Source organism: Alligator mississippiensis, chromosome 4 (genome assembly GCF_030867095.1).
Source record: "Alligator mississippiensis isolate rAllMis1 chromosome 4, rAllMis1, whole genome shotgun sequence".
NCBI classification, from domain to species: domain Eukaryota; kingdom Metazoa; phylum Chordata; order Crocodylia; family Alligatoridae; genus Alligator; species Alligator mississippiensis.
In genome coordinates, this window is record NC_081827.1 from 175,330,859 (window position 1) to 175,350,438 (window position 19,580).

The 19,580-nt window shown below is 43.1% G+C and overlaps 1 protein-coding gene across 3 annotated transcripts in view; it reads right to left on the bottom strand.

The window, feature by feature from the left end:
• Window positions 1-19,580, bottom strand: part of PLEKHM3 (pleckstrin homology domain containing M3) — a 143,254-nt gene that overhangs the window by 53,571 nt on the left and 70,103 nt on the right. For all 3 annotated transcript variants that reach the window (XM_019492253.2, XM_019492254.2, XM_059727108.1), the window contains exon 5: window positions 16,825-17,018. In XM_019492253.2, the coding sequence (XP_019347798.1) occupies window positions 16,825-17,018 (194 nt within the window). The remainder of the gene's footprint in view (window positions 1-16,824; window positions 17,019-19,580) is intronic.

The following is a 19,580-nucleotide window of genomic DNA, read 5'->3' on the forward strand; positions in this document are numbered from 1 at the left end:
TGGAACTAAATGAGCTATGAGAAACACACAGGGAATACAAAAAATATGTTCGAACTATTCAGAGGCTGATGACATAAAATAATTTAAACATTATATTGGAAGCCACTGAAGAGATGTTTGGACCTGGGAAATTATAATTAGATAAAACATAGATCTAGTTAAAACAGCAGAAGTGACAGATTCTGCACTCAACTGCACTCTCTGGACAAAAGAAACCAGAAGACTAGCATAAATGAATCCAAGAAATAATAAAAAGACCTGAATTAATTTTGTTCAGTTTTCCTAAAAAAAAAAAATTGAGATTTTCAAAGCTGTACAAGAGAGACCTGAATACACAATGCCATCACAAGGAATGGAAATTGGGTCCTACATCCTTGAGAAAGATTTGGGAAAAAGAACCCCAAAACAACAACAAAACTTTAGTCTCACTCTTTTTTTTCTGGGTAAATTGCAAAAGCAATGTCTTGATCATTTATGGCTATTATAGACTCCACGGCAATTTTCTCAATGAGAAAGTATATTTCTCTCAAGCAAGTATATTTCAACTCAAGCAATCAAATCATGTCTACCTAATTCCCAATCACAGTCTTATTTGGATAATGAATTCTTCATTTCCTGTCTTAATGTACGGTTTAAACTACTGTATTTCCCTTGCCAGAGGTAAACGTATTTCAGTTGTGGGCTAAACAGCTATGGGTGTTTTGAGGCTCAGTTAAATGAGGTGTGAACCATGCCCTGGCGACCCTGCAGGAGATGGAAGGGGAGGAGGAAACCCTTGGGCAAGAAGAAACACCACGTTCTTCACACTCCAAACAGAACAAGAGATCCACGAGGACCCAGAGGAGGAGGCGACGAGTGCTCGTCATAGGCGACTCCATCCTGAGAGGTACGGAAGGACCCATCTGTCGCCAGGACCCCTCGGCACGAGAGGTATGCTGCCTCCCTGGAGCAAAGATACGGGATGTGACTGAGGCAATCCAGGCCAGGATCAAGCCCACCGATTACTACCCCATGGTCCTAGTCCATGTGGGTACTAATGATGCGGCCAGGAGAACCCCCGATCACCTGATGGCGGACTACAGTGCTCTGGGTGGCGTGCTGGAGGAGTTCGGTGCACAGGTGGTTTTCTCTTCCATCCTACCAGTGACGGGACGAGGAAGACGGCAGGAGAACTGCATCCGAGAAACCAACTGGCGGCTTCGGCAGTGGTGTCTCGAGGCAGGCTTCGGCTTCCTGGACAATGACCTGCACATCACAACGAGGGACATGCTCAGCTGGGATGGGCTTCACCTGTCCCCCAAAGGTAAGTGTGTGTTTTCTACTAGGTTGGCGGATCTCCTCCAGCGGGCTTTAAACTAGGCTCGTTGTGGGGAGGGGAGTACGAGGGCAGGGGAAGCTGTGGACCACCAAACCATGTGGCACCCACAAGGACAGCCCAGCCTAAAGAAGGAGGACATTGGAAACCTGAAAGCCATGGGGAGACCAGCACTACAGAACAGGTAAGAAACAAGAAGGTAAGAAACAATGGGCCCCTTGGGACTTGGAGCGGGGGGGCAGCAAAGGCACCAGTCGCAGGGCTCAAGTGCCTATATACTAATGCTAGGAGCATGGGGAACAAGCAGGATGAACTAGCGCTCCTGCTTGCACTAAACACCTATGACTTAGTGGGGCTAACAGAGACCTGGTGGGATTCATCCCATGACTGGGCGGTACATATTGAGGGCTATAGATTGTACAGAAAGGACAGGTTGGGGAAGAAAGGGGGGGGGGGTTGCACTTTATGTCAGTGAGCAATATACATCAACCCTCATCAAGACAGAATCCAAGGTTGAGGAAGTAGAAGGATTGTGGGTTAGGCTACATGGGGGGCAAGGAGAAAGGGATTTGGTGGTAGGGGTCTGCTACAGACCCCCACACCAAGGGGAAGAAATAGATGCGGGGCTCCTGAGGCAACTCTCGGAGACCATAAAAGCTAAAGAGGCGGTAGTCATGGGGGACCTAAACTACCCGGACATCTGCTGGGAGACGCAGACAGCAAAGTCCCATCGCTCACGCAGGTTTCTAACCTGTGTACAGGACCTCCACCTGACACAGGAGGTGCATAGTCCCATTAGGGGGAATGCCATACTGGATCTGGTATTGGCAACAGGGGATGACATGATAGGGGACTTCCACATCGGTAGCCATTTGGGAGACAGTGATCACCTAATAATAGAATTCAACATAAGACGTCTAGTGGGTAAGGTAACTAGTAGGGTGAAAGTACTAGACTTTAGGAAAGCTGATCTCAATGCACTCAGGCAATTAGTCAAGGACGCACTGCAGAGTAGGAGTTTTGAAGGGATGGGAGCCCAAGAAGGGTGGCTGTGCCTTAAGGAAACGATCCTTCAGGCACAAAGCAAGACGATCCCCGAGCGAGGCAAAAAAGGGAAAGGGGCCAGGAGGCTTCCATGGCTAACCAGAGAAATCCAGGGCAGCCTAAGGGCCAAAAGGGGAGCACATAAAAAGTGGAAACAGGGTGAGATCACTAAAGATGAATATACCTCCTCTGCTTGTGCTTGTAGGGAGGCAGTTAGGCGGGCCAAAGCTACCATGGAGCTGAGGATGGCAACCCAAGTAAAAGACAACAAGAAATTGTTTTTTAGATATATTGGGAGTAAAAGGAAGGCCCAGGGAGGAATAGGACCTCTGCTAAATGGGCAGAAACAATTGGTGACAGATAGGGGGGACAAGGCTGAACTCCTCAACGAGTTCTTTGCCTCAGTGTTCCTAAGTGAGGGGCACAACAAGGCTCTCACTGGGGTTGTAGAGAGGCAGCAGCAAGGCGCCAGACTTCCATGCGTAGATCCTGAGGTGGTGCAGAGTCATTTGGAAGAACTGGATGCCTTTAAGTCGGCAGGCCCGGATGGGCTCCATCTGAGGGTGCTGAAGGCACTGGCCGACATCACTGCAGAGCCACTGGCAGGAATATTCGAACACTCGTGACGCACAGGCCAAGTCCCAGAGGATTGGAAAAGGGCTAACGTAGTCCCCATTTTCAAGAAGGGGAGGAAGGAGGACCCAGTCAACTATAGGCCAGTCAGTCTCACCTCCATCCTTGGTAAAGTCTTTGAAAAAATTATCAAGGCTCACATTTGTGAGAGCCCGGCAGGGCAAATTATGCTGAGGGGAAACCAGCACGGGTTTGTGGCAGGCAGATCGTGCCTGACCAATCTAGTCTCCTTCTATGACCAGGTTACGAAACGCCTGGACACAGGAGGAGGGGTGGATGTCGTATACTTAGACTTCACGAAGGCCTTCGATACGGTATCCCACCCCATACTGGTGAACAAGTTAAGAGGCTGTGACTTGGATGACTACACAGTCCGGTGGGTGGCGAATTGGCTGGAGGGTCGCACCCAAAGAGTCGTGGTGGATGGGCCGGTCTTGACCTGGAAGGGTGTGGGCAGTGGGGTCCCGCAGGGCTCGGTCCTTGGACCGATACTCTTTAATGTCTTCATCAGCGACTTGGACGAGGGAGTCAAATGTACTCTGTCCAAGTTTGCAGATGACACAAAGCTATGGGGAGAAGTGGACACACCGGAGGGCAGGGAACAGCTGCAGGCAGACCTGGATAGGTTGGACAAGTGGGCAGAAAACAACAGGATGCAGTTCAACAAGGAGAAATGCAAAGTGCTGCACCTAGGGAGGAAAAATGTCCAGCACACCTACAGCCTAGGGAATGACCTGCTGGGTGGCACACAGGTGGAAAGGGATCTCGGAGTCCTAGTGGACTCCAAGATGAACATGAGTCAGCAGTGTGACGAAGGCATCAGAAAAGCCAATGGCACTTTATCGTGCATCAGCAGATGCATGACAAATAGGTCCAGGGAGGTGATACTTCCCCTCTATAGGGCACTGGTCAGACCGCAGTTGGAGTACTGCGTGCAATTCTGGGCGCCACACTTCAAGAAGGATGCGGATAACCTGGAAAGGGTCCAGAGAAGGGCAACTCGTATGGTTAAGGGCCTGCAGACCAAGCCCTATGAGGAGAGACTAGAGAAACTGGACCTTTTCAGCCTCCGCAAGAGAAGGTTGAGAGGCGACCTTGTGGCTGCCTGTAAGTTCATCACGGGGGCACAGCAGGGAATTGGTGAGTATTTATTCACCAAGGCGCCCCCGGGGGTCACAAGAAACAATGGCCACAAGCTAGCAGAGAGCAGATTTAGACTGGACATTAGGAAGAACTTCTTCACAGTTCGAGTGGCCAAGGTCTGGAACGGGCTCCCAAGGGAGGTGGTGCTCTCCCCTACCCTGGGGGTCTTCAAGAGGAGGTTAGATGAGTATCTAGCTGGGATCATCTAGACCCAGCACTCTTTCCTGCTTATGCAGGGGGTCGGACTCGATGATCTATTGAGGTCCCTTCCGACCCTAATATCTATGAATCTATAGATATCTCTGGCATCAATCATAAAATACTACAAAAAATGGCTAAAAGACAGTTCTGGCAGAAACAGTCAGAAAACCAAATCTAAACCCATGACTTTGGTCTGTCATATTTTCACACTGGACAGATTAATTGTCAGAAGATGGTTTTTGACAGTTTTGATAAAGTCAGCTCTAAGCAGCATTTTGCATCAGTTAACATTTCAGTCTTCCTAGAATTTCTTTTTATTAAAGCATTCCTTCTTATTCTCTTGAGCACACACTCAGTATTTCCAGGAACTGTATTATGCACTAAAGTCTTTAAAGAACTGCTTCTCCTAAAGAAAACAACTGACTAGTGAACGTTTTTCCTTTTCAGGTTGTTGAAAGTTTTTATTCTGAAACACCTAGTAGGCAGCAGAGGTCTATAGGCATGTACAGATGTTCAGTTTCTACTGGGAGAATTGCTGTGGTCCTGGGTAGAAGTCCAAAGCGTGTAGACATCCAAGATTTTTCTCCTGGAGCAAAAAATTATTAATTTCTCTGGGAGAAAAATAACCCAGGAACAACTTGGATTAAATAACAGCCAGAAAATTTCTCTTGGGAGACTGAATGACTGCATACTTTCTCTTGGCTTAACCCCTCCGGTGGATCAGGAGTAATGAAGTCAGGGGAAAGGCTCCTGTGCCTTCCTGAGACCAGGATCACCCATCTGAAGAAGGTGCAGGAGGCAGCTAGAGTTCCAGTGGGGGGCAAGGTGGCGGCATCCTTTCACTGTGGCACAGCAGCCTGCCTCGCCCTGCTCTGAGTCAGCTGGGGCCCTGGCTTCTGCTTGCCACCCACACTGCCCAGATGACTTAAAGCAGAGCAGGGTGCTGCCTGGCATGGGAGCCTTTCCCAGAGCTCCACTCCTCCTAGTCCCCAGGAGAAGTTAAGACAGGAGAAAGCGTTCAGTCTCCCAGGAGAAACTCTCCTGGGTGTGATTAATGCCTAGTTGTTCCCAGGTTATTTTTCTCCCTTGGAGCAACCATTTTTGTTGCAAGAGAAAAACCTTGACTATCTACACACTTTGGATTTCTACCAGAACAACACTTCTCCTGGTAGAAACTGAATGTCTTTATGTGGCCGTTAACCACTCCTGTCTACATGCAGAGGCTTTTCTCCAGCTGCCAACTGCTACTTGACAGCCTGGCCCCTTTCCAATTAGGAGAGAAGACAGGCTGTCAATTAATGGGGCTCCCCTAACATCGGGGGTGCTCCCCCTGGAGAGCTTGCCTATGAAGCTGTCCATACATGGGGCTAGAGGAACCGCTGTACAGTCCAGATACTGAGCTATCTTCCTAGTGGAAGAAATTTCTTCCAGTAGAAATGAATGTCTGTGCACAGACAATGACTGATATCAGTGAAAATTCATATGGCATCTGAGTTAGAGAAACATTCTGTTGCATGTAAACCCTGCTCAATACGCAACAACACATGTGTAATTCAAACTAAAAAGAGGACTGACTCCACTTAACAATATATCACCATTTAAGGTATCCTCAGCCATTCCCTTGCTGCTCCTGCCCCTTTTCTATGATTGTATATTAGTTTGCAGCTCTCACTCTCCCCTCAACATACTTCTCATTATTTGGCAGTGGCTAGTCCTAGACAGAAGAGCCAAATAAATAACCCATTCCTCCAATTTCAACTTGAGAGAAAGAAGCTGACAGCACTTTCCTGCTCTTGGACAAGACATACATGGCACATCTACATGGTACGCTTGCTGTGTGGTAGCCTAATAACACTGTGCAGTAGCGTGTCAGTCAATAACTGTGCTAATAAGCTACTGCACATTGTTATTACGTTACTATGCAGTAACCATCATAAAACATGCACTAGCACTATTGCGTAATAAATGTAGTTACTGTTCATTCAGTTAGTACTTCATTAAAGAAGCACTAACCTAAATGTGCAGTAACTACAGTGTATTAATAAACGTGTAGACGTGCCCACACAGAAGCTGCAGTACAATGGCATGAGTAAGTGAAGTGGCACTCAAGAGACAGGTGTACTTATTTCCATTGCCATGGAAACTGAGGAAAGAAAAGGCTTTGAAAAGCAATGTTAGTCCAGTGTTAGATTTATATGATCCCTTCTTGTTTACTCAGGCTGGATATGAGCAGCCAGGTGGCTTGAACCTGTCTGCAGTAACAAGTTGCAGTAGAAAAAATTATGACTTGAACCATTCTGGTTCTATAATCATTCCACTGTATATGTTGAACATCCTCAACTCCCAAAGTCCACAGTTGAGGTTACTCAACCACTAGAGGTTGAAGCCTTCAGATTGCTTAAAAGTTGGTGGCCTGGGTCAGTGCATTGTGCAGTTTTAAGCAAATGACCGCAACTGAGCAGAATGGGGGTAAATGTACTTTTCATCACACTGCAGTTCTGCAGAAGGGAGACCTTGAAGAGTGTCTGCACTAACCTTAAACCAGAAGACTATTTACTCCTGAATTGTGAAACCTGTTTTCAAAATATCTTAGCTTATTAAATAGTGTTGAATAAAAAGTTAATCTCTCCTTCAGAAGGTGCAAGGGGGGAGGGAGTAAGTGACTGTGCAATGTAGTAAACTGCTAAATAGAACACCCATCCTTATTACAATGCAACTATATGAGGACTTGATGCAAGCAGAAGGAAAAAATGGATGGGAGGATTGAAATGCAAGACCAACACTTAGAGTTTAAGCTCCATCATTAGCTTGAAAAAAAAAAAAAAAAAATCACACTGCTGTCTGAAAATTTGGCACTTTCTATAATACTTGGTAACAGCTGAGACGGCTGCATTTAACAACCATTTGTGAAAGTTGTTATTTTCTGTGTGTATGCAACAGCCCTTTGGGTTTGTTTCCTGTTCCTATATGTAGTTAGGTCTTGGTCCTGCCTAGGTCGAAGCATGTCTGGATTTTTGCAGGTTCAGGGCTCTGCCATCCTCCCTTGATATTGATCCTTGGCCAGTCTCCAAGGAGAAACAGTAAAGACCTGTTATAAAATGATCTTGAAAGGAAAAAAAAAAAACCTCCTCATGATAGACTGTCTTAAAGGTACTCAATCAGGAACTAGAATCTTTTAAAAATATAGTCAATTCAAAAACATTCAAACCCAGTATCATTTTCAGTCGATTTTCAAAAGGGGAGAGGGATAAACTGAGATGGGGAAATAGCTGGCAAACTCTACATCAGTGATTCTCAATCAGGGTGCAGGAAGACCTTTTTAAAGGGGGTCACGCATTATTAGCACAAACCAAACATGGCTAATATTAGCACTGTCAGGTGTGCAACACTTATATGAGATTTACAAGATAAACCCTGAGATTTTAAATGGGAATCCAGACTGTCAAAAACATGCTGACCTGCTGTGGTCTGGGTTCTTTGCAACTGAAAAATTATTCTATCATTTTTTCTACAGACAAAAAGGATCAAAAGCTAAGAGCTGGAGTTTTCTGAGGGGTGTCCTCAAGTCTAATGAGGGACTCCCTGAATCTAATGAGGGGCACTTTGAATCTAGACAGGCTGAGAACCACCACTTTACATCCTTGGGCTCACCAAAGTAAAGATCTGGTCACCTGCTGCCCCAGCACATGACCCTGGGATCCTTGAAAGGCAAAAGGCATTTCAGTGCAGAAGCACACTGACACTTATTCTGAACATTTACACAATTTGGAAACACATAGCTCAGTCTCGTCACTGCTGCAAGATGGAGCTGTTAGAACTGTGTCACAGGATTGCTGTGCTGTAACCAGGTCATGAGTCACGGTTAAGTTTACAATGTACAAACTAAGTTCAATGCTAACAAGTCCTTCAGCACTGCCATTTCCTGGGAACAATGATTTAAAGTCTCCAAAATGATGTAGAAATAAAAACAGTCCATGCAAGCATGGGGAGAACCTCAGGGACTTCAGATCCAATAGAAACAAAAGAATTTAGCATTTCTTGCAGCCTTCTAAATTTTTTAATTTGAGATTTTTCTTCTATATAATGCTATGTAATCTGAACTACAACAGTTACACAAGATAGAGTCAGACATTTCATCCATCCCCTTGCTGTTATCTTATCAGGTAAGTATCTGTGCAAACAAAAGGTTATCTTGCAGTGTCCTCTTGCAAATAGAATCACTGATAAGGTTTTGCTTTCTGCATTTAGACAAAGTTGCAGTGTTTGTAGCCATGGTGCTTTGTTAGCAGTAAGTAATCGCTTTGCATTTAAAGTCTGTTTATCATCAGCTTGAGTAATTTTTCTCCAATGGGTTAAATATCCTGACAGCTCTGCTAAAGCTACAGCAAATTAATCTGCCTGAGCCTGACACTATAACCAAAGTACAAATGTGATAAGCAGAGCAAACCCTTCTTTTACACTGCAACCAAAAGAAATCAAGTTAGTTGGCAGGTGGGTACAGTCAGGTCCTTTTGTACAAAAGAAGCCTGTGGAAAGCTGCTAAAAAATCAGAAAAAAATAGGCTGGCACCACTATATGCTGTCCTAGCCAACAATGTCTTGTTTGACCAAGTTTAGGGTTTTATGGTGTTACAGGGTTTAAACCAATTCTCTCATTTCCAGATCATAGTGAAACAGAGAACTAAGAAAGAAAAAGTATGATTCCTATTTCCTGTGGGTATTTCTTCTTCTGCCTAATATGGCCTTGGGAAGCTTTAAACTGTAGGAATAAGAGTGTGTGGGAAAGAGCACATTTAGCACAGTGCAAAGTTGATCTCATTCTGGTTTCAGTGATGCTGTGTTCTGTTCTTCAACCATCCTATTTCACCAGAACAATTTGGGGTACCACAATGCCAAATATCTAGGAAGGGTTGCATTTGGTACCCATGTGGATAGATCAGGGGCAGGCACTTATTTTGGCTGGAAGGCTGCTTAATGAGTTTTGGTAAGCTGTGGAGGGCCACAAGGGTAGCCCTGTCCCTTGACAGGTGCCCTGACCCCTAGTTGCCAGCTTGGGACCAGAAGTCCTATTCCTAACCCTTGACTTTTGGTCACCAGAAGTCCCTCCTCTTGCCCCTGGAAATACTCTTTGGCGGGGGGGGGGGGGGGAGGGAAGAGGGGGAGTGTTGCCATATGAACCAGAACCACCCCCCACAAATCATATACTAAAACTCAAACATCTATTACAAGGAATCAGAACTCATGGTAGAGATGATTTCTTTTATTAGACCAACTAGATGTTTGCAAAAAAATATTCTTTATTTGCAAGCTTTTGGGCATACGCATCTCCTTCAGGCATAGAAGAAAAAATTGTAAAAAGTTCTCCTAGGTAGAAATTAAAGTTCATCTTTCATAGGCGAGTTGAAGGTGGGGTAAAATCTCCTGTTTGGAATAGTTCATTTTCTGCCTGACTTTTTGTCATGATTTGTGTTTCTGTGGTGTATATGGAGGGCTCCCCTAACATTGGGGGTGCTCCCCCTGGAGAGCTTGCCTATGAAGCTGTCCATACATAGGGCTGGAGAAACCTCTGTACAGTCCAGATACTGAGCTATCTTCCTATTGGAAGAAATTTCTTCCAGTAGAAATGAATGTCTGTACACAGACAATGACTGATACCAGTGAAAATTCATATGGCATCTGAGTTAGAGAAACATTCTGTTGCATGTAAACCCTGCTCAATACGCAACAATACATGTGTAATTCAAACTAAAAAGAGGACTGACTCCACTTAACGATATATCACCATTTAAGGTATCCTCAGCCATTCCCTTGCTGTTCCTGCCCCTTTTCTATGATCGCATATTAGTTTGCAGGTCTCACTCTTCCATCAACATACCTCTCATTACTTGGCAGTGGCTAGTCCTGGATGGAAAAGCCAAATAAATAACCCATTCCTCCAATTTCAACTTGAGAGAAAGAAGCTGACAGCACTTTCCTGCTCTTAGGCAAGACATACATGGCACATCTACACAAGATGCTTACTGTAGCCTAATAACACTGCACAGTAGCATGTTAGTCAATAACTGTGCTAATAAGCTACTGCACATTGTTATTAGGTTACTGTGCAGTAACCATCATAAAATATGAACTAGCACTATTGTGCAATAAATACAGTTACTATGCATAATACTTCATAATAGGTAGGGGTGACACACAGTGAGTGCACATGGGTGCACGTGCACCCCCCGTGTGGCAGTGCACCCCTTACAAAAAGGCACTGCTGGCAGCATCTGTGGGTGGTCCACAATCCCTGCTGGCCACTGCTGATGCTGCCAGTGGCGGCTGCAGGTGGTCGCTGACTCTTGGTTGGCACTTGCCACCACCCCCTGACCCTGCCAGCACCTGCTGCGGGAGCTCCCCCACTTACTGCCAGCACACTTCCACCGCCGCCACGCTCCCGTGCCCCCCCAGCCACTGGGGGTACGAGTCATTCATGATAACAGGTAAAGATAAAATCTTACCTCTTGTATTCTGTGCATGTGTGTGTGTAGGGGGGGGGGCATAGGGTATGTTGTGGGGTGTGTGCATATATGTGGGAAGGTTATGGGGGCAGGGTGTGGGTGTGTGAGGTTTAGGGGTGTGAAGGAGGGTTGAGGGCTGTGGGCCCTACCCCTGCTACACTCCACACCAGAGCACACAGCCCCTGGTGGTGGCTGTGGCAGCAGCAGGCAGGGGCCCTCGGGGCCTGCACAGGCACTGCCGCCCTGCGGTGTACAGCTCCAGCCACAGCTGCACACGGTGGCAAGGAGTTCAGCCTGGCTGGCCTGCCTCTATTGCACAGGGCTCCTTGGGGCACATGTGTAGCTCCCAGCACTCGCATACCACCAGGGGAAGCACCTGCATGATGGAGCTGGCTTCTGTTCCCACTTCCAGCAGAGTCCTGGCAGCCACACATGGTAGAATATGCACAGGCCCACGGGCCATATTTTGCCCACCACTGCATCTTTCGCTAGACTTCATCTCACAGCTGCCTAGGAGAGTAAGTTGCTAACATTAAGGCACCCTCTCCAGTGGAATTTTTAAGGGTTGCCAATTCTCACCATTCTATTCTGAGTCATGATCTATAGTGCTGGTCTTAAAATCCCAGCTCCAGGGATCATGTTATTGGAGAAAAATCTCAGTTTCAATTTTAAAAACAAAATTTACTGAGAAAAACTGCCTTAAAATTGAAATTGCAACCCTCAGAAGCCAAAAAACAAATACCAGTCCTCCATTTATGGTTTTAAAAGCTCACAGTTTTTAAGCCAGTATCATGTTTTGTTTGTTTGGTTTTTTTGGAGTGCTCCAAGTGGCAACTCTAGTGATAGTACTTCATCCAATTATAAATTGCCAGCACTCATTCCCTGGATTTCTTAAATGAAGGTTAGACTTATTTCAAAAGATCTTTAAATAAGAAAAGCACAGTATATGCTTATTATTAAGTTCCACAAAACTGAACATTCAAGGGTAGACGAATAAAAAAAAAAAAAATAAAAAAAAAATGATCAAGCATTTAGCAGAAATCCTGAGTCAGAACTCAAAGTGGTAAAAACTCTAAAGTGCAGGAGGTCATAAACTCCATTTCTAGGTAGCTAGTACAAGGAAGATCATGAGAACAGTATGAAATTTACTAATTACCGTAGCTCAAAATAGGAAACTAAGTGTCAATGATATTAAGTATAGAACGCAGAGAATTACTTTGGGACAGATGGCTTCAATTTACAAGTTAATAGCACCACCTCTCTTCTGTTTAGACTTCTAACTATCTTAAAATTAAATGAAGATCAATGAGACCTTGATGTTTGCTGCAAGCAGACCCCAAAGTGATCTCATTAGGGTGAATATGGGTAGAACTAATATTTCAAAAGATACTCATGGCTAATGGAAATGCAGTTGGGAATCAAGATCGAGTATTCCCAAAGCAATCTATCTTAAAAAGAAGAATCAAGGCTAAGTCATGGTTAGATGCCTAATATTACTAATCTATTTGGCAGAAGGTACAGATTACATTTCCCAGGCATGGCCTAATTACTAATAGATGCTATGTGAACCAGATAATTTTGGTGCCTTCTGAATAACAGAATTTTATGGAAGTTTCTTTTCAAGGTATCAGTTCTTTGAATGGAAACTGTCATACAGGCCAGGTGGAACTTCCCCAGCAGAACATTCATCTGGGTTTTACATTTAGGTTCCCCACACACTGGGTCTGTATAATCAAGATCTTCCCTTGTTCCAAGTAAGCTCCAGCACTGTCTTTTTTTCTTGACCTCTTTGGTACGTTTCCTAGGCACAAGTTCCACATCTGTTCTTGAGACAGGAACTTCACAGCACAGCTGCCCAATGCCCTTTTAGTACTAGTGCTTATGCACCCAAAACTCCAACCTTGTGAGCATGGCCAACTAATTTCTTCAGACACACAGACTTCAGTAAAGATTGTAAACACAAACCTCTCTTTATTTTACCTACCCCAAGAAACAAATGATACAGGCAAAGCAAAGCATGCCTACATGCATTTTCCTTGCCCTGTTCCCTCCTCACTTCTGACCACTGTATGATCTAAGGTCAGAGTAAGAACATAAGGAATATGTTTTGTTTTGGTTTTCCTCTCTAATTTAGGAAGGTTATTGTTGCAGAAATTTATAAATTGGCTTCCTCTCTTAAACGCTTCTATCTTCTAGTCTGGAGTTTAGATTAACACTATGAATGTAAAACTGAGAATTTAAAAACTGCTAAGCTCTAAGATCTACATTTTAGCCTAAAGGTTTACAAAGTTGAACAGTTTAAAACAACCACAAACAGGTAAACTGTTCAGTTACTGGAAAGACAAATTAAGTTGTTTGTAATCTGGAGGTGACAGCTACAGCAAACTAGCTGTAATAATACTCCTTATGAAACGGAGAGGTTGATAATGGGTCCTCTGCTGGTTTAAACTCAATTAAACTATGCTGATTTACCTCAGTTGAGGATGTCCCTACGGTCTCTAGCCAAACTTCTTGTTCTTTGTTTGATCTTCCCTTCCAAATTTAAAAACAGCATGGAATGAGTACCCAGAAATTGTCATTACTCATGCAGACAATGATAGACCAGCAAAATAAACAACTGAACTGGAGCTCTTATGGACTACAAGGTATTACAGGCTTCTAATATGGTGAACCATTAGTCACTAGCTCTTGAGATTTTTTTTTTTAAGCTATTCTTACATTTTTTCAGTCCTCACCTCTTTAAAGTTTATAAAGTGGATCAGTCCCAAATTCTCTACTGGGTGCTAAGTTTTAACAAAGTTTGTAAAGTGCCTATGTACATCAACATTATAAATAATGTTTCCACATTTAAGTCAACTAGATCCTGAGCTAACCTGGTTTATAGCCATCTGGTATTCTTCAGAAATAGCAACTTGTAAAGCACTGTAAACATTTTAGTCGTCCTAAAGGACACCAAGAACTCCCAAATTAATTGCCAACTTAGTTTTGTGATCTGGGTTCAAGAGCAAGGTATAGATTTAAAGAGGATGATCATGAAAATAATATTAATAAAAAACCCCTGCAGGCCAATCTGCTTTTTCCAAATAAGGAAGGCTATCAGTGTCCCAAAAAGCAGCAAGGTGCCAACACAATTAATCAGTCTGTTTTTAGTTCCCTGTGGACAGCAATATTAACAGTTCATTTCAGTTTGTTTATATGGGTTTGACAGGCCTTCAAGATGCTGTGTTCACTTGCTAGTGATTAATAGTCATTCATATATTAAGGTGAAAACCAAGCTGAAAAAGAATACCTTTAGGACAGAGAGATAACACTGCATTCTGGATTCCTTCCCCATCCTTTACATTTCTAACTAGGAAACGGTACTAAATTTAGTAGCACTAACTTATGCTGCTGTTTAAATTCCAGTTTTTCTTGTCACTTGTCCGTTTGATGAGCTTTTTGTTCTTAATATCTACTTTGCAAAGGTGTTATGCTGAGATTCAAGGTTTTCACAGTATGGTTTTACCTATTAAACAAAGATATTGGAACCCCTTCAGGGGAGGGGTATGGCTTTCTTCTGTGTCACGGCTCTTAGAGGTGGTTGCCAGTGACCAGAAAGATGCCAAAAATCACTCTACTCTGGTGGAGATTTTCAATAGCATAAGTTATAATTATCCAGCTAACTACCCTTTGGGCTTTAGAAAGGTTTTTTTATCTGTCTCATTTTCCTACCACACTGGACACACATTCCCCAAGATAAAGAGCAAATACAAGACCAAGCATAGCTTGGGTTTACATGGTCAGGAATGTTAAGAATACAGAGTATCCATTAGCAGCTCTTCAATGCCATCTTTGTTTTAATCCCAAAGCTTCTGGGCAATTTATAGGGGGAGAAAAAAAAAAAAAAAAGAACATTCAGATGCACCTTGGTACAAAAGTAGCAGATGCGCATGGACTAGAAAGGAGATATATCCTATCTACTGTCCTTCTTCCTCTTCTATTTAACCAATTGGAACGTTGTTTACAATTTACTTATTTGGGGTATGTCAAGACAAACATACTAAATTAAAAAAAAAAAAAAGAGCAGAGGAACTCATAGTGGATTAGCTTCACATACAGCAATTGTTTCATGTGTTGGTTCTTAACCCACAGTAAGTGGAAGCTAAGCCACAGTGAGTTTATCCCAGAACGAAGATGTTAAATTATTGCATTTTAGCTTCTACTTACACCACAGGATGGTGTAGGGATGGGAAACAGTTACAAAACACGTGTGTTCATGGGTAGCAAGTCCCCCCTCCTTTTTAATTTGTTATAAATGTTTCAGCTGTCCATACCCTTTGATTACTTACAGCTATAATAGTTCTACGACATTCTTTTGTCCTCTCTTTTCTTCTAAAGCCTGACACCTTTCCCATATTTGCTGCCTAATTCCATGCTACCCGTCTCAGCCTCCTCTTTTTCTGCAATGTTCCCCTTTTGGCCCCTAGGTAGGTTCTCTTTATTCTCATTCTGTCAGGTTTTTCCTTTGTTCTCAATCCTTATAGGCCTCTTTACTTCCTGGGGACCCTTTCTCAGCATCTCTGGATCTCAGTATCTCCTGCAGTCTCTGCTCTTTCCCCTTTGCCCCACTGCCTCTCTCTGTTCAATTCTCCTTTGATCTCTTTTCTTTCACTCTCTTGACTTCCTTCAGTCTTTGCTGCCTCCTCTTCTCTTTTTTAATCACAGCATTCTTTTCTCCAGTATTAACCAAAAGCCATAATTTCTTTTCAGCCACTTTTCTGAATGGCAACCTCTATAACTACTTTTCTTTTGGTTTTATTTTCTATGAAAGGAATAAAATAAAAGAGTTGTTATAACTGCATAAAGAAGAATCTCTAGAAGGATAATACAGTCCACTGAAGAGATAGAAAAGTTTGAAAGTGCTGTATGTGCGTCCCTTAAAGTTTTATAAGAAATGTGTGCATCACTGCTCCATTCCAACACTCACATATATTAATACCCTGTGGGTTTAATACACAGAGCTTCACTATTGCTTTTCAGAACCTTGCCACCATAGCCATCTTGACTTAGCTGTACCTGCAGCAACTATTCAAGGAGATGACATAAGTTCTCTCTTAAATAGCAAACATCACCTTTCTCCTACTGCTGGGATGAAGCAGCCAATCCAGACCCCCGCCTTCCCCTCAAAGAATTAAGCTCACCACTGCCTCTCTAAAATGCACACTCAAAATACAGGGAGTGGACAGTCCTTTAAATGGCATTCTTGCTCTCTGAAATTTGAATGTTCCAAAGTAGTACCTTTTCTAACTAAAAGTGACAGAGATTTTTCTTGCTAGCAAATCTGAATGGTACACATGCTTAAGAGGCATGTGCTCCTAAAAGTCAGCTGTGTTTGCTTGAATGCACTCAGCTCACAGAAGAGAAATAGGGGAACTGAAGAGCAACTTCTACCTCAGTTCTTAGCAGATCCAAGGTAAAAAGCAACTTAACCTTTAAAAGATCAAGTTACTGCTATTTAAGAGGAGCAGCTGTTTATAGTTGGTTTGAGAAAGTCATCAACAGCTACAGTGGACTAAGATGCACAGTTTTCAAATGGAATTTGCTTTGATAAAAGGATTGTGGTGTAGCCATTTTATGTTGAGGAGAAAAGAACAGGAGAAGGAAAAGAGACAGCACCCAAACTATGCAATTTTCATTCTTGTAGGGATGTCCTGAGATAACTATGTATTTTCTGATTCAGACTCTCTAGGAGCAGCAGCAATAAACAAACTTATGCAATAAAAACTTAATCAGCTTATACAAATCACTGCCATAGGCTTTTCCTATGGCAGTAGACAACTGCTCCCAGATGTATAGGGAAGCCTCTGCTGAAAACTACAGTGCAGCCACCTTTCACAGCTGGCAATACTTTAAGAACAGAATCATGAGAACTAAGGAGGGGAGGCAAAGGTTGAACATGTGGAGACAAGAAAACAGGATTCTTGTGCTGCATGGTGTCCTTGGTTCTTACCTCCTACGCAGGTCTTCGGCCACTGCTGCTCTGCAGCTGAACAAATAGGCTCTGAGAGATTTCAGCTGCTGTCTCAGTCGGACTACGGTTGCCAGTGGCTCAACATGCTTGTACAACATGGGATTTTCTTGCTGGATGTCAATCAATGGCTCCTCGTACACATACTCCAGGAACTCTTTGGCTTGCTTTGACACCTGAAAAATGAAGCACGTAGCTTAGCAGTTGCTTTCTTTCTGCCCCTTTTTCTAAATGGACCATTTCCTTTTCCCTGCAGCCATTTTTAATCATTCTTGGCATCCAAAACCCTCAGTAGGAATTTCTGTTACTGACCAGTGGTGATGGCAGAGCTCAAGAGAGATCTCACTGTTTTCATCTGCTGATAGCCAACTCTTACTTTGCCAAGCAGGTCCAAGTAAATTTCAAGGATTACTTTCCTATCTGTACAAACAACAGTTATTTTCATAAACATGCACACTCCTAATACTTCATCTATTGACAAAGATCATACACAGCGTGTGTTCAACAGCAGGGAGTCCTCTACTGAGGACAGTAATCTGCCACTGGATTTATTTCAATAGAACTTTTGCCATGTCAAAACATTATGTGCATCAACCAATTCCTTCAAAGGGCCCTTTCTTCCCTCCAAGTGCTTATAATGTTTGTGTGCACATATCTCAACACACATGCTTCAGGGGATGTAGCCATTCAAGTAAGTGCAGTGGGATAAAATTGACAGAGGGAATTACTGAAATACTAAATTTCCAATTCAGCTCCTTTTGAAGTCAACTCACAAACACACAACTGGAGTTGGGTTCGACAGAGCGAGAGCAATCTGAACCACAGCTAAAGAAAACAATAATTAAAACTACTTTTGGCACTAAAAAACTAGATCTTGATAAAGATAATGATTAGTGTTTCATTGACCCAGAGCACCAAAGAATTAATCTAATGAGTCTACCTTTTATCAGGTCAACAGAAGGAGAGGGAGCAAATCACAGTTTTCTGAGACCTAAAGCTCTTCCCCTTAAGGCAATACAGAATGTGAGATGGACAAAGCAAAATCTGACCTTATAAGCAGTACCAGTTTATGGTACTATGAACAGGTAAGGGGAAGAATCGGCTAACTAGTAACAGTGGGAGCTAACATGAAATGTAACCTTTTAGAATGAATAACCTCTCTGTTAACAAAAATATCATAAATAATACCAAGTACTGGCTGCATGCTAGCAATTAAGTAGATAATATGATACATATGTTTAAACCTAAGAGATACTGTAAGATGAATTAAAGGTCACTATTCCAATGACATAAACGGTTCAAAAGCTGCATTAAACATCCCACTCATTTCTCAGCTTTTGTGGGCCCCCCACCTTTTTTTAAATGCATATGCAAGAAATTGTACTATCTGAACAGAGGAATAGATAATGCACTGTCTAAGTAACAACAGAGGAAGTCTGCATAAAAACAAAATAGTACAGATCCCAGATGTGTGCAACATTAAAATGTTTAAATAAATACATTTAAATCACTAAAGATTTTTATGGTATACACTTATTTTGTTTTGTTGAAAGAGCCGAGTTACACCCAAGAGAGAGTAATACAGCCATCTTCAATTTAAACTGCTTGTACGCACATTAAACAATTTACCCTCCAATAGCCCCTGAGAGCTACAGTATCTATCATAAATATTCTTCTTTTTTCTTTTACTAATAGGTCAACTGAGTCAAATATTCAGCAGTCCACAGAGCGCCTTGTGAACACTTAGCATTACAACTAAGATTAGAAACTGGGAGTTTCCCATATGCAGGACTATCAGCATAAATTTTGACTCAGATCAATACAGAGCTCAAGCAACTGGTTAAGTGCTTTGTTAAATCAAGACCTATTCATGTGTGAGCACATAATCCTGACTTTGAGATAGCCAAGGAATGGAAAGCAGAACTCAACAGGGTGTTCAGAGTTTTCTCCTCCACAAAACTGAATGTCAGCATCCCCAAGGGCTATTATTCTGGAGAACTTTCTCTCACTGTGAATCAGAGTTGAAATACTAGGACGCATCCTAACTGTTTGCCTGTTGCCTTAGGGAAGATACAGGAATGAATAAGAGGCACTATTTTATTTGGTTTCAGACGACAGATTCATCAACCCACACACACCCATGACAACACAGGTCTGGAACAACGAGGACACACACAATAGGTATGAAATGCCAGAATTAAGGTTACTGGGGCAACTATGCTACAACATGGTCACATTTTTTCCCCGTAAGGTCACTGTGCACAGAAGGGACAATACTTATTGAAGGTGCAGTTATCCACTATTCTATTTTCTCGTCGGTATTCAATATGGAGCCTCATCCTTTACCTGCTACACATTGTTCATAGCTGTTGCCAACTCTGGAAACAGCTATGTATTTCCTCCTTTCCCTCCACCCCCCAGGGTGCTCATCATCATCATCACATTATCTCAGTTAGGCTTCCATCTCCTCTGCATTTGAGCCAGATGGCTTCTTGCTCCTCTCTGCCTGGGTGTCAGCAGGAAGGGGTCACAGAGCGCAGAAGCGAGGAGCCACCTGTTTTCCATTCTAATGCCGGCCCAAGCACCTGGCCGCAGCGATTACTGGAAAGTCCACTTGTCCCTGTACTGACGGCCCAAAGAAGCATGATCAGACACTCTTTGGAGATGTAACATGCCCAGTCTGGTCAGAACTAAGGGCTCCGACAAGCAGACCTCTAGCTACATAAAATTCCACCTCA